Below are 15318 nucleotides of genomic sequence, written 5' to 3' on the forward strand. Positions count from 1 at the left end.
GAGAGAGTAGATGATAAAGGACACAGCGCTGAAGGCAAAAACGTGGAGAGAAAGCAAGAGAGGTGGAGGTCAGAGAAAGCAAAAGACTAATGAAACAGAAACATCAGGGGTGTTTGTTTCAAGGGAGAAGAAAATTAATAAGCATGAAAAATAATAATCCTCAACACTGGGCCACATGGAATGATTAAAGCAAAATAGGAAACCAATTATTACAGAGTGAGCAATGCGGTAAAGTCTTGACAAAGAAGTAAACAACTGAACTAACCGGCACGTGAGTGCACACACCTCTGCCGCCGACTGCATCTTTTTTACACCAGCGCAGCTTCCAGCCAACCACTCACACACTGACTAACAAGCGCTGATGACTCAAATCACAACCCATTTAGATCTAGTTAACAGTTCTACTGTAATTCAGTGCGTCATTTGCGAGCAGAGAGCAATGCTCTTTAAAAAAGGAATTAAAAAGCATCAGACAGGATGTGATATTAATATGCTTTGTCTTCATGTTTTTTTTTTTTTCTAATGAAAAAGTAAGGGTAATTTGCATAAGCTTCTTGTTTTGTGCAGTAGGAGACCAGAGAGCCGTTCAACAAAACCAGCTACAAACACCAGCCTGGCCAGGACAGGACTATATTACATCAACCAAAACCATCTTAAACCAGCTTAGGCTTTTAGCAGGGTTGTGAGAAACCATGTTTCCATTTGCTAGATCTTTTTTTTTTTGCTCGTTAAATTTATTAAAGGTCACATTTACCTTTGCTCTGTGAAATTTCACATGTAAATCCAGTAATGTCAATAGGAATTCGGTTTGTGAAAAAGCTAAACAGGTAAGTTGGTCATGCAAATTTGCTGTGCTCACCAATAGAAAGCTGCTTGGTTTGGAGGTTACTTAAGGCAGGCGTACACGGTGCGATTTTTGCTGTTGTACGAGCTCGCAGGCGATTTTTTTCTCTCGGGAGAAAATCGCAGATCCTCGCGTGGTCGCGGCTCGTACCGTGTGAGAAGAATTACAGGCCGATCCGAGACGTTACGAGCACCTCCCGTCCTCCCGATAATTTTCAAACGTGTAAAAAAAAATCGGATGCTGTCGATTTAAATTCGTGGCGTATGTGCGGTTGAACGAGACGATTTGGCGAGCCATCTGAAGTTGACCAATCAGAAGATGACAAAAACCATACAGTCTATAACAGGGATCCTCAAATCTGGCCCATGAGATCCACTTTCCTGCAGAGTTTAGCTCTAACCCTAATCAAACACACCTGAGCATGCTAATCAATGTCTTCAGGATCATTAGAAAATCACAGGTAGGTGAGTTTGATCAGGGTTGGAGCTAAACTCTGCAACGCATTGGCCCTCCAGGGCAAGATTTGAGGAACCCTGGTCTATAATAATTTTAGTTTAATTATACAGTTCTATTTTTTATTTGTTATTCCGAATGTGCCAAATTTGCCGTTCAGCTTTATGAATGAATATGCCTGTTGTATTTCCGGCAAAACGAGCAGAAATTCAGAAATGGCCTACTCCCTCGAGTTCTTTATGAAGAACAGAAAGTCCATGCTTTTCTCTGCTTTTCAGCCATTCTCTTTGCCATGTCCTTTGACTTCGTTTTTTTTTTTTGGACGTCACAAGCCGCCTGCCACAAAGAAAACTATTTCGTCCTCAGAATCCATATTTTTATGAATGGCGCGAAACGTAATGCTTACATCAGAGTTTGTAAAATCGTAGTAAATTTGTATTGTGTGTGACTGCCTCCGTACGATTTTCGGATAAACTCAATCGTGACATGTGCCAGAGCTCATGACATTCCGACCTTCAGAATCGCACCGTGTACGCCCGCCTTTAGACATGCCCAATTTCTAAATTGCATAAAAAAAAAATTTTCTGTAGATCCCACCTTCTCACATGCTACAATGTTTTCCAAAACAATAGGAAAACAAAGCTAAAACCCAGTTATTTTGGACATATGGTTACCATAAGTTTGTGAGCTGTGAGCATATATGGATGGACAAACAACTGATAAATGGACAATCTACCTTTCGTTTGCCCTCAAAATCTCATCAAAATTTCGTTAGTGTAACCACACACTTTAACTCTTTAGTTATTTATTCCGTATGGGTGTAGTGTTGTCAAAAGACCCGGTACTTCGGTACCAAGTCGGTACTAAAAAAATTAAAACGTTACGGTACCAGGTTTTTTTTAAGTACCCGTGGTGCCGAGTACCCAGTCAACCCGGTTCTTGATGCGCTATCCGAAAGGTAGACCCAGATCAAATGAAAGTGTTTAAGCAGGTAAGTTTCATTTTAATTTTTAATATTGGTGTTTTCCATACATTGATTTATTTGTGGCGGCCCGCCACCATATCAAAACTGACCGCCACAAATAGATTTTCCAAAAGGCGTTGACTTCTTTGAATAAACATGAACGAACATAAACAAAACGCTTATTTGATTACAGCCGTTACTGGGGAAACCTCTATCTCCCGATTTACAAGCGCCTCCTGCTGGCAGAGAATGCATTTGCATATATATGCCGCCACAAATAGAGTACAAGCTTCTGTTATGAATATTATTCAATATTTTAATTTGAATGTCGGATTGAAATGAACGCTTTTATTAGAGTAGTTAATCGTTAGCATAAACGCGGCTAACGCTAATATAATGAGCATTAGAATAACGTTTCTTTATTAACTATTTAATGCTCCTATAACTTTTATTAGCGTAAAAAAAAACAGGAGGACATGATGATATTTACTATTTTTACACACCACAGGCTTTTAAATGGTTAACCTTGATTGTGTCATATCAGTCAGAAAATACTTTTTTTTTTTTTTTTTTGCTAACTTAGTTGTTATTCTTGGCTGAATAACTCTAGGTTTTCAAAAGCCCTTTAAAATTAAATATGTACACAGTTTGGATTAAATGAAAGTATAGTCCAATTTTTTAATTAGCATGGTTTTGCTTTGGTACCGAATTTGGTATCGAGAACTGTGAATTTTCACTAGTATTGGTACCGAATACTGAAATTTTGGTACCGTGACAACACTATATGGGTGTGGTGCTATTTTAGGTTTAACACTTTTTGCTATTGGCTGGATTTAAAGGACAGTTGCTGAAGAGAATTGGGACACCGGCAAAAAAAAAATACGATGGTGGCGCTCGGTAAAACGGGCCCTTATGCCAGTTGATTAGCTGTCGGAGAGCAGTTTTATTCAGGGGGGCATGACGAGAGCGTCTCTCTCCATAAATCTACAACAGTTCTGATAATGACACTCAGACTGTGTGCAGTGCTATAATCCATTAGGCTCTCTCACCATTACAGCACCTTTCCCAGAAGCTGCTCCGGAGCTTAGCCGAACCCCAGACAACCATGAGAAAAACATAGCAACAATAAATTAAGGGTTGTGGCATGCGGGCACATGCTTAAACCCCCTAATGGATCTGTGTGCCTTAGCTAGAAAAAAATAGCCAATCATCAGCAGTGGATTTGTTATAAAAAGCTAAGGGTGACTGATGGAAGATGGCTGCGAGCTGAATCATTAGTGGAGAAAGATCACATTGGGCCTCATTTACCAACGGAGAGATGTACTGTGATGACTCTGATGCAAATAACTGAGGCTAATTTCAAAATTCATGCATTCATTCTTGAATTTTTATGAAGCGCAGGCTAACGACACACAATAACAGATGCCTCATGCAACCAGCATATTAGCATCTTCCAGCATCCTAACACTGGTCAAAATGGTGACTTATACTGTACAGATGTCAACAACTTCATTAAATTGATCATAAAAACCCTGCTAATATATCTATAACGAGACTTTTTGAACAAACACCTCACAAATTGACCAGTGCATGAGTTGAAGTGACCTATAGCTCTTATTTAATTGACAAGTCATCACTTTGGCAGACATTCATTGCAATAATTCATCCATGCTATTCATTTTGAAGATCAAATTTACCCTGCATGACAAATCACAGCTTAAGAGTGACAATTTGCCCCAATAATTGGTCAACAACCAACTTATTCCAAATGAAACATTCACTATGTTGGTCAATAAATTGATCACACTGAAAATTAAAAATGACCCTCAACAGCATCAATGATTGATATATAACACACACACACATATATATATATATATATACACACACACACACAGAAAAGATCAGAAATATTTGTTCCTCAAAAAGGTTTTGGTGGCTTCATCAGGTCCATTATTTTAGTCACTGTACATCCACTCTTGAGAATAGAAGCATTTCTCTGTTTCTCCAGCATGGTGAAACAATAGAGGGCATTTATGAGTGTTTTCATCATTGGAAGTTGTATCAAATGAAAACACGGACTGATGTATAATGAACACAATGATACATTTGTATAAGAGCAGACAAATCTGATGACACAATCTGAGAAAAGCAGCTGTTGCAATAGATATTTTATCGAAATGACTATTTCTGTGCTAACTGCACTTGCACATAACAAAAATAACACTTAACTTTCCTCTGATAACAGATGCTCCATAAATAGACAACTGGAATCTGGCAAACATCGTATCTTGTAGAAACTATCCAAAGCTTATTAATCCAACACCATTTGCTTGAGGCAATCTCAAACATTAAATAAAAATACCCAATTGAAAAATTACAATTGACAGGAGAAGAGGAATAGCGATGGGGAAAGATTCAGAGAAACACACACAGCTAGAGGTTGTTGTTCTGCGATTGAAACCGGAAGGTCATAAAGCTTTGATAGTTCCAGTATTTACTATCACCTTAAATCATGTACAACTACAGCAAACTTTTCTATAATAAGTTTTCATGCACGCACGCTGCTGTAGAGAACCATTGCCACTTCACCCGTTTTATGCTTATGAGCTTGAGGTTGTTCACAGGCAACTAAATCATCGTTCACTGGAGGAAAATAGTACCTCAGTCAAGAAAAACAAAGCTAAAACAAGCCATTCGGAGGATAGCGTATGACCAGGAACTCTGATGCATGATGGGTAAAGTTCAGCAAAAATGGAATTGCTTACCGAGCACACCAAGCCGATAGTTCACGGTTATGACGATGACGTTGCCGTAACTGGCCAAGATGCTTCCATCGAACATATTTGCTGTTCCTTCCATGTACGATCCTCCATGAATGAAAACCATCACAGGTTTGGGGCTCCCGCTTTCACGAATGTCTGGAAAAAGGAGGGTAGAAACGATTAAATGGTAAATTACTGTAGACAGCTGGAAATGCATTCAGAGCTGAGGGCTCCCATTTTGCTCAAATTGGCCACATTGGCTTTATTTTTGAGACAAGATCGGTTTTAGAAATTAGCTCATTAATTTCCTAGGCAATACGAATGTCATGTTCCTGGTGATCAACTTTTTTTTCTTAAGGGGCCTGTCAGTAATAAAATGTGGGAATTAAAATGGGCATTTTAATTTCCAAAATAATGCTTTGAAAGATGACTAAGAAATGAGGTGGGCAAACTTAAAGTACGGGGTCTGTGCTCTCCAAATGGGATCCGCCTGCCGCTTCACCTCATCTTCTCAGATCCCATATTTCTTTTAGCAATGAAAATGGCACACTTTTTAAATTTCCATACATTGCTTAGGCAAAGTAATCCACTTTGGGAAAATGATCTCTGTCCGAGAGGGAGGTATTTTCAAAACAGAAATGTGATGCAGATGATAACTTTCGTCTTGCTTGAGGGAGAGTGCCATTTTATCATGGTTGCAAAGCCTTCACATAAATCTTAGTTATTTTATTGGGCGTGCAGGGACCTGCTTCTGGGAGGTCTCGTAACAAGCAAAAAACTAATGAAAAAAGCAATAATTTTCTAAGACAATTTTCTTAAGGTCCCTAAACAAGACCACCTCTTGCCAAATGTGTGTGCACACAATAGTTATTTTTTTATCAGTCATTTGTTTTCTCTTCTCATTTCACTTAACTTCTTTTCTCTCTTCTTCTTGTAAAATGCTCCAAGTGAGATTTGCATACAATGGATCTTCTGCATCAGGTGATTTAATGTCTCATCGCCTTCTCATCTCATCTCATTCCTTTCCGTTCCGTCTCTTTTCCTATTCCAAAATGCTCTATGCAAAACACACATAATGGGTTTGTCATTGTCAGGCGACGTAAATGCCTCGTCTTGTCTTATATTGTCCCTTCTTGTCTCATTTTTTCTCACCTGGACTCATCCTGTCCCATCTCTTCTGTTCTTCTCTTCCAGAATGAGATTTGCACACAATACAGTAATTCTTCTTCATCAGTCAACATAATGTCTCGTCTTGTCTCACCGAGTCCCGTCCCATTCCATCTCTTTTGTTTTCCTCTTGGTAAATATAGATTTGTACTCAATGATTCTTCTTTATCAGGCCATCTAATGTCTCTTCTCATTTCTCGTCTCATCTTGTCTCATCACTTCCCTTCCCGTATTTTCTTTTTCCAGCAATGTTGTGGCTTTGTATGAAAAAGTGCTTTATTAAGCTCTGATCATACAAAAAAGATCTTAAGATTCATATATAATTCCGTGGCTTTTTTAAATTAAGCATTAATTAGGTTTTAATATCTTACATTCATTTTGATGAATGAACTGAATGAGCCTCAGAAGAATGTAAACTAGCCCAGTGAGTCTATCAGAGTCCAGGAGGAGGAAATGACAGGAAGTGATTCCTCCGAGGCATGAATACTGCATTGATCCCTGTCATCTTTTCAGACTGACAGAAATACTCCCCATCTGCAGGCCAGAGTTCACATGTGCATGCGCACACCAGTCTGTTTGTATTCTTCTAAGCCTTTTTTAAATGTCATATGTCAACGATATGTCCAGTGTACCTTCTCCAAAACGTCACTCCTAAATGATAACATGACTGGAGTTTTTTCTGTCACTGATGAAATGCGACCGACTATGCCCTGACTTACAAATGCTAAGCTGTGTTTCGAAAATGGTAAGGTCAGTAGAGACCCATATGTGCACCGTGCTCATTCAAAGGGTTTTTGAAAACATATCTTTTTTTTGTCCATAAAATTTAAGTCAGTGGGATCCAATGTTGTTTTCCACTTCCACTGAATGGACAAAAATAGTTAAAACCTTCTTCAAATGATCAAATTATGTGTTTCGCAGACAAAAAAGAGTTATAAGAATTTGGAGATTTTTTTCTTTTGCGTAACCCAATTCTTTGGAATTTCGATCTGGCACAATCTAAGACCACATACTTACATTGTCTCTTGGGCCTACTGCCACAGATTACTTGAAAAATTCAATAAACATTGTACCCTTCATACTAAAGCGCCAGATTAATGAACGTGTCAAAAGTGGCTATTGATTTTGGTGATAGTTTGCTTTAGTAAATCTCCAGCAAATAGTCATATCTGGAGAATCCCTTGGCATTTGAAGTTGTTATATATGATTGATGATCCAGGGATATGGCCCGTATGCAGCTTTTATATCGAAAACAAAAATGTAAACTAATTAGAATAGATATTAATATCTGTGAGTGGGCCACTGATGTGATCAAGCCAATTACTGGATCTATGAAATAAAATCAGAGGAGCTGTTTGGCGAAAACTGTCGCCGATGCCACGGCAGCTGGTATAAGCAGTGTGCAGTAATAAGGTAGTGTTATGTCTACATAATTAATGTGCGCTCTGTGTCTCCTCTCAGTCCTATCAGCTGCAGCTGTCTAAGAGCCAAACGGCGGCCCTTTTCCACTTAGCAAAAACTGCATGCAGATAGGCCTCAGGAATTTGAATAAACATGTTTACCTAAATGTTTAGCTCGTTCGGCTACATGAATTCACTCATACGTTGGATTAAAAAGTGGTACTGAAGCACTTTTAAGTGAAACTTGATGAAAACTGTGGTAATTTAGGTCAAGCTATTTCTAGGTATGTCAAAAGTAAGGATTTCGCATGTTAAACTACTGTCTGATTCGGAAGTCACCTGATTTTCGACAAAATAAGAGCTCATGACAAGCAGACTTTGTTGGTTTACAGTGACCTTGGAGTATTTTGACACACAGTGTTTAAGTTTCTGTTTAAAGCTGCAGTCCGTAAGTTTTGCCTCTTTGTCGCCATCTCTGTTTGAAAACCTGGAATTGCAGCTGTGTGCGGAATTATCTGGCTTGCGTGGGTTGCGAGTCGGCGAGGCTCCAGCGTGGATGAATCTAATGTTCTGAAGAGTATGTGTGGCAGTCAGTCACCGCACCGGTGTGGATATTTACTGTACTTCGCAATCACAGATTCTAGCCTACGTCTTGGAATATGACCCAAATAAGAATTTTCACTGTATATTTCCATCTGTACAAGTAAGTAACAAGTTTGCCACGTTTGTTCTGACCAACTGAGGAAAAAAGCATTACCATAAATCTCGCTACTGATACATTTAATTATTCTGGCTGCTGTGAGAAAAGGCTATAAACGATCCACCACCTGCAGGATCCTCACATGCGACAGCCTAGTAGCCGGGACAACTTCTTTATGTTTACAGACGTCATGTAATGACGCAGCAGCATGCTCGAATTTCCCGCGAAAACCTACACATACCACTCAAATTAGAAAACATTATTATAAGCTAACCGTTGTGAATTGGGCTAAAGTAAGGTGATCGTTTTGAACACTGGCTGGTTATGTACTTGTTCAAATATTGATTTCGGATAATTTTTAACCAAAAAAAGTTACGGACTGCAGCTTTAAAGTGCTTTTAGTACAGTAGATGTTTGAATTACGTTAACGTAAGTACAGCGTAACATAAGTAAATTGTTAAAACTAGCGACGCCACAAACATTTTACTTACTAGCAAATCCACAGCTACATTTCATGTTAACATTGGTAGTCTTTTTCAGAACAGTGTAGGTTTCTGAAAAAAACAAGCTAGCGCAATAAGTATTTTAGTAAGCAAGCTAGCGAACATAACAAAAACAAACGATGTAGTGCAGCCAAATGCTAAATACATTGTGTTGTGCGTGAAGCTTTACAGCAGAGCGAACTAAGTTAACATGCATTGTTTTATACATTTTCATATCGTAGCATTCAAACGCAATTTGTTGATTTAAATTGTATAGCAAAATATTTAGTTGAATGTGGTTCATGACTAGATTTTTTTCATTTAATTTAATTTTTCAACTATTTAATATATAGTTTTAGTTTTATTTAGAGAAAATCTGTTCAATTATCTGTTCAAGCTCAATGCTGTGACTTTGTTTATTCGTTCATTCAAAGAAGTAAAGTAGTTTCTGTTACTTTCTTACTACAGTACATTGAGTAACTAGCAAGATACGTTTTCAAAATAGCTTCCCAACTCTGATGTACATGAACCAAGGATGGCTCGGGCTGAAAGTTGGGGTTGTTTAGGCAAATCCTTGAAAACAAGAAGTTGGATCAGGCGATCACTGAAGACGTCTTAAAAGATCCACAGTAGATCTGAGAAAGCATGTTGCAGTCATAGGGAAGCTCCTGGTTTCGTAAGGACTTTGTAGCCATCGTAGCTTGATGTACGACATACACTTGATGGGCAGCTGCGAGTGTCCTGAAGGTAATTCAGACCAGGACTCTGAAGATGCTGAAGTTTGCGGCTGATGTTGGCGATGAGAGTTTTCCCAGTACTGTATATCGTCGGGCCTGCTTAAGAGGATTACTCTGTCGGTTTTCAAGAGAGCTCATGTGAGATACTCTGCGGGATTCTCACTGTATATTTGTGTTGCTGTAATCTTTTGATGTGCAGATCAAAGCGAGCAGGCTCTTTCCTGGTTTTAGCCTCCTCTGATAGGTTCTTATTTCATTTGATTATACAGGAGACAGTCTTCACTGGGCTTCTGTTCTGACATGAACACGAAAAGAAATGCTTTTATCACATACAGTCACTCAGGGATTATTATCATTAGATTTTGTACCTCTTTTACAGTCTACAGCCCAGGCATTTAATCGGTGTTAATTTGTTGTGCATCTCTATAGATTTTTGCACAACCACTAAACATCAGGCAATTAAAAGTCGTCTCAACTGCTAGACAGTAATGACTATTGATACACAGTCTGATGGAAATGCAGACGTGGCATTTTGGATTCCAGGAACATACAATGTTGCGTAGGAAATTTTTGTAGGGGGCTTCTGATTGAATTTTGGAAAATTATCAATCTGGGATTTTTTATTAATTTTTTTTAAACAAGGAGATTACCTCAGAATATATATATATTTGAAAAAGGCAGAAGGGTTGAAAAATCATGCAAAAAAAGTGTTAAGAATTAATATTAGGAACATTAGTTTGTTTGTTTGCTTGTTTTCGGTTTGTTTAGGTGTGATGCAACATATAAAATTAAAAGGAAATTATAATAAAAATATTCAAGCAAAATCCTATCAAGGGTTATTAACAATTATGTGTATCTGGAATGACGGGAGACAGGTCACATCAAGCAAAAACGACAAAACACATCCAGCAAAAAACGAGCAAGAAAAAAAAATCTCCACTCTCAAAAAAGGACAAGAAATTTAAGAAAAACAAAGAAGAAAAAACCGGAGGGTTCCTTGTCATGCATATCAGTTTGCCATCAAAAAAAATACCTTCATCCTCAGCACCGTCATTATCAGCTAAATCATCATTCTGTTTCTTTGAAAGAGGACCTAGGATCAAGAATGGAAAAGATGGAGCAGAGAGAAAATACAAGAGCAAACAAGCCTTCAAAAAGTGCTTCAAAGACACAAAGAACTCGCATTGAAATCCTTGGCTTTAAAAACGATAGCGTATTTAACCAAAAAAATTTAAATAAAGAAAGAAAATCAGAAGGGAAGATCTAAGCTAAAAATTAAACGAAATAAACATGTTTAGATGTTAACAAAGTTGTAAGACAGAAAAGAAACTCCTTACTGCCTTACTGATTCATGTAACAGTACAAAATAAGATATTCATTTCAAGTCAAAAATATTTCTTGCCTGATTATCAAGGGGACCAATGCTGTTTTTCACAGGGTTAACTATTCAATGCTAGGTTTTGCAGTCAAAAATGTTTTAACATGTTTAGCTTTTTGTAATAATGCCCAGCATCTTCCAAACGCATTCAACAGCCAATGCACTGCGTTGTTATTTTACACCTGTGGGCCATTTTCCAGATAATACCTGATTTATTAATTTGACTGATTATTAAAGGAAATATCCAGTTGTGAAAAGACTATGTTTGCAAGTATAAACAAGAATCTACATGCTCACTGTTTGCTTTTTAATCTGCAAAATAATGCAGAGAGGCACAGCAGAAATAACAACGCAAGTCAGAGGCCGGTGAAGATTAATACTGTTTTCTTGCTTATTGTTTTCAGTGATATAGTTATATCAGACTCAAGAATGCAGGAAACACTCACACACGCAGACGTACAACAAACACAGATGAACTCATGCATGCAGGAAGCTCATTTAAAATAAGCCAACACCAAGCCAAAGATTTCGGGGCGCATGCAGGGGTGTGTACAGTGTGTGTGTACAGTGTGTGTGTGTGTGTGTGTGTGTGTGTGTGTGTGTGTGTGAGAGAGAGAGAGAGGGGCAGGAAGACTGGGGGATGAAGCTGCTCTCTCAGCCAAAAGTCAATCTGTCCATTTAATCAGACAGCTGGGGCCAAAACTCATGACCCACACATTCTAATGGACCACAGAGGGGAATGGAGAGGGCCGTGCGCTGCATTGCGTCCATTTTATTTTGGTGAAGCTCTGTTTTCTGGTCTGGGCCAAGACCTTTGTAACTCCAAAAATGGATTGAAAATGACAGCTGCTGTTTTGAATAAAAACACTGTTAATATTTAAGGCTGTTCCACTCAGATTTTCTCTGAAAAAGAAATAAACATTGTGCATTTGCATATAAAAACAGGCTAAACAAAACAGATAAAAATATTCAGTGCAATTAATCAGGTCAACCAATGCCTTGCGTACACAAAAATGAATGGAGAAAGTGGGGGGGAAATGTAAAACATTTGATTAGATTAAAAGTACATTCATTGTCATCACAGAAATCTATTGCAAATAGCTTGAAAATTGATTTGCATTTAAACCAAATATTGGGCCAAATTCAGTAAAAAAAAAAAAAAAAGACAACATTTTTTTTTAATTAATAATAATAATACTTTCACTGATGTTGACCCAGCAGCATGAAATAGAAATCATTTTAAGTGTTTTAATCACCATAAGCAGCCCTGCAAATAAAAAATTATTTAATAAATAGCAAGTACAGACCAAGAATTGACAAAATCCTTATCCGACAACACAACTACCACAAATAAGCTCGCACAATAACATCAACTATAATGAAAATGACCTCAATATCCCTGTCTTGCAGCCTCATAGTTCTGTGGCTTATTACACAGAACGATTTTTATCAGTAGATAATTGCTTTGAGAGCAGTCTTCATTAAACAGGGTGGAGAATTTGAGCGCCGCCCAGACTCCAGCTGACATGAGGGCCAGGGTTGAATGGAGCAAGCAGACAGGCAAAGGCAGAGATCAGGCCTGAGCGAGGCCTGGCTTAGAGTTAATCTTGCCATCAGTACAAAACATGTTTGCGAAGACTGACTTTCTCTGGATCTCAAAATGCCACAATGGAAACTCAGTGTTTCCATCCGATGGGTAAAAACGGTCAAAATAAGACTACAGAATAATATCAACTATAAAATGCATTTTATTTACTCGATTGACATTTTCTGGGGGAGGGGGAGGGCCTTGTAAGCTCCTCTCTGGGTGGTGTCTGGCTGAAGAGCCAGAGCCCCGGCCCCCATCATGTACACCTTCTACAGAGGCACCATCGAGAGCATTCTGACGAGCTGCATCACTGTGTGGTATGGTGCCTGCAACGCATCCTGCCGCAAGACACTTCAGCGCATAGTGAGAGCAGCTGAGAAGACCGTTGGTGCCTCTCTCCCCTCCCTCCAGGACATTTACAACACCCGTCTCACCCGCAAAGCCCTCTGCATTGCAGGTGATCCCACCCACCCGACACACAGCTTCTTCAGTCTGCTGCCATCAGGGAGGAGACTGCGGAGTCTCCAGGCCAGGACCAGCAGACTGAAGGACAGCTTCATCCATCAGGCTGTCAGGAAGCTGAACTCCCTCCCGACCTTGCCCCCCCTCCCCTCTTTTGCCCCACGCACCACTGAACTCTGACGGACTCTCCCACTCCCCCCTCCCAAATACACACACACAGTCACTTTAATCAGTCTAAATAAGCTCTTTTTGCACTACAAATCATTATATCTGCACTGTTGTTTACTTCACTGGTTTGCACTCTATCTGCCATGTGCCGTGTGCTGCTTTATATATATTTTTTTATATATTTTTTTACATTTTACCTTATTTGTATATTTGTATAGTTGTATTTTTATACTTAATCTGTATATCTGTATTTATGTTCTACTGTTAGTGTTATCTGTATGCACCAAGGGTCTGAGAGTAACGCAATTTCAATTCTCTGTGTGTATGTGCTGTACATGTGGAAGAATTGACAATAAAGCAGACTTGAACTTGAACTTGAACTTGAAACACTACTAGTGCTCCTATGGTTGTGACACACAAAGCCGACACATCAGTAAGCACAGTTTATGCTGTGTGTTACACACCATTGGCACTAGCTGGACCCTGTCGGTGGCTTTTTGGCCGATTGAGCATGTTGAATTGTCAGGTGGTTGGTGAGAGAGCTCACTCTGATTGGCTATTCAGCTTAGCAAACCAGTGCATGAGACGGAAAACGAAAGCAAACAAACGATGAAGTCAAGAGGGCACTCACAGACTGCTCTTCTAAGGGGGTGTTTACACAATGGTTTTAAATAAAAATGGAAAACTTTTAATGTATTTTGGCTGTTCATTTATGTTTTAGGGGCCTGATAACGCAAATTTTCGAAAACAGGTTTCAAAGCTTTTGAAAATTCTACAGTTATTGCCTCTGTGTAAACTACAAAAACTTGAATTGGTGAAAAATGGCATGTATTACATGTTCAGTCTATGGGTATGTGTGCAGGCACGTAGAGTTTCTTTAATGCAACGTTTTTAGTCATTTTCGCGGATCCGTGTTAACGGGGATCTTTTCGACCCCTTTGTCGTCTGTATGTGAAACATTTCAAAAACACAAAGGAAAACTTCTACTTTTAATACATCGTTTTCAGGTAAACATACCCTAATTTTACATTTTCGTCTTGCCTGAGCATTTCAATATGCAAAAATATTAATAAATACGATTATTTACATACCAATATTAGCTGTCTGGAACGAAGAAAATGAAGACCAACTGATCAACATGACTCATATTCGAAATGGAGGGCCCTGTGAAATCAGTCCCCCACCCCCCCCACCCCAAATTCCGTTTTTTTCTTTTTTTTTCTAGACTGTGTTTTAATGATTAAATCAAAAAATGTCTAATTAATTGAAATCATGAAAATTACACAATTTAACAGCAATTACATTTTCTGGATTCCATTTCAATGGTTTCATTAACCCTTTGGGGTCGACTAACGCGGATACGCGTTTTGTGGCATCTTCTCCTGATAACACCGAAAAGAACTTAAATTACACTTTCAGTTTTGATCTTACAGACCCAAAACACCCTCGGACCCCAGAGGATTCAATTTTTTATAATCAAAAGCATCTCAAATTAATTGATTTTATTTTAAAAAGTGTATTAATATTATTATTTTAGTTATTTATTTTCCCAGAAATACTGTGTTGTGTATTTACATTTTTCTGGTAAATAAATTCTGGTAAATATTCCTGTTTTAATAATAATTGTATTAGTAGCAGTGGTACTATCATTACATTAAGTAATATATTTCTGTTACAGTTTCTTCAAGTTAAACTGAACTTTTATTTTGACGGGTTGCTTTAAGTTTCTGTTTGTATTTGATATGACGATAGTTTTTCTAAGAAGAAAGTAAAATGCTAACAAAGTGACTCTCAGAGCAGTTCTAGAGATCATGTTCATGTGTTCATGTACTCATATATTGAGGTGGCACCGCGAGTGTCATGCACACTTCAGTATGTGTGTATTAAATGAAACCGCGCTTCTGCACCATTCATTCAACACAGTGACACGCAGAACATGCAGGATTCATATATAAATAGTATTTTTGCAGCTTAATATTCACAGACACTAGTCCATATAGCATTTTGATTTAAGTGTACTGACCTACTTTTGATTTATTCATTCAAAATTGGGCAAAAAAATGTGCACGATTTGAATATCTGCAGTAGTTTTGGCTTTGAACAACAAATACAGACTGTCGCCACCTGCTGGTATAGACAGTAATTTCCTCTCAAGCAGGCACAGAATGTACATGTTAGTTGGCTGTTGGCTGTGTACAAGCACAACTTTT

The 15318-nt window shown here is 38.4% G+C and overlaps 1 protein-coding gene across 1 annotated transcript in view; it reads right to left on the minus strand.

Moving 5' to 3' along the window:
- The window catches only part of LOC107656071 (neuroligin-1-like), a 312616-nt gene that overhangs the window by 124231 nt on the left and 173067 nt on the right, over positions 1–15318 (minus strand). The window contains exons 6-7 of the mRNA XM_016443749.1: positions 10546–10605; positions 5030–5182 (exon numbers count right to left, since the gene is read on the minus strand). Of these exons, the coding sequence (XP_016299235.1) occupies positions 5030–5182; positions 10546–10605 (213 nt within the window). The remainder of the gene's footprint in view (positions 1–5029; positions 5183–10545; positions 10606–15318) is intronic.

This window comes from Sinocyclocheilus anshuiensis, unplaced genomic scaffold, assembly GCF_001515605.1.
Source record: "Sinocyclocheilus anshuiensis isolate Anshui unplaced genomic scaffold, SAMN03320099.WGS_v1.1 scaffold51, whole genome shotgun sequence".
NCBI lineage: Eukaryota > Metazoa > Chordata > Actinopteri > Cypriniformes > Cyprinidae > Sinocyclocheilus > Sinocyclocheilus anshuiensis.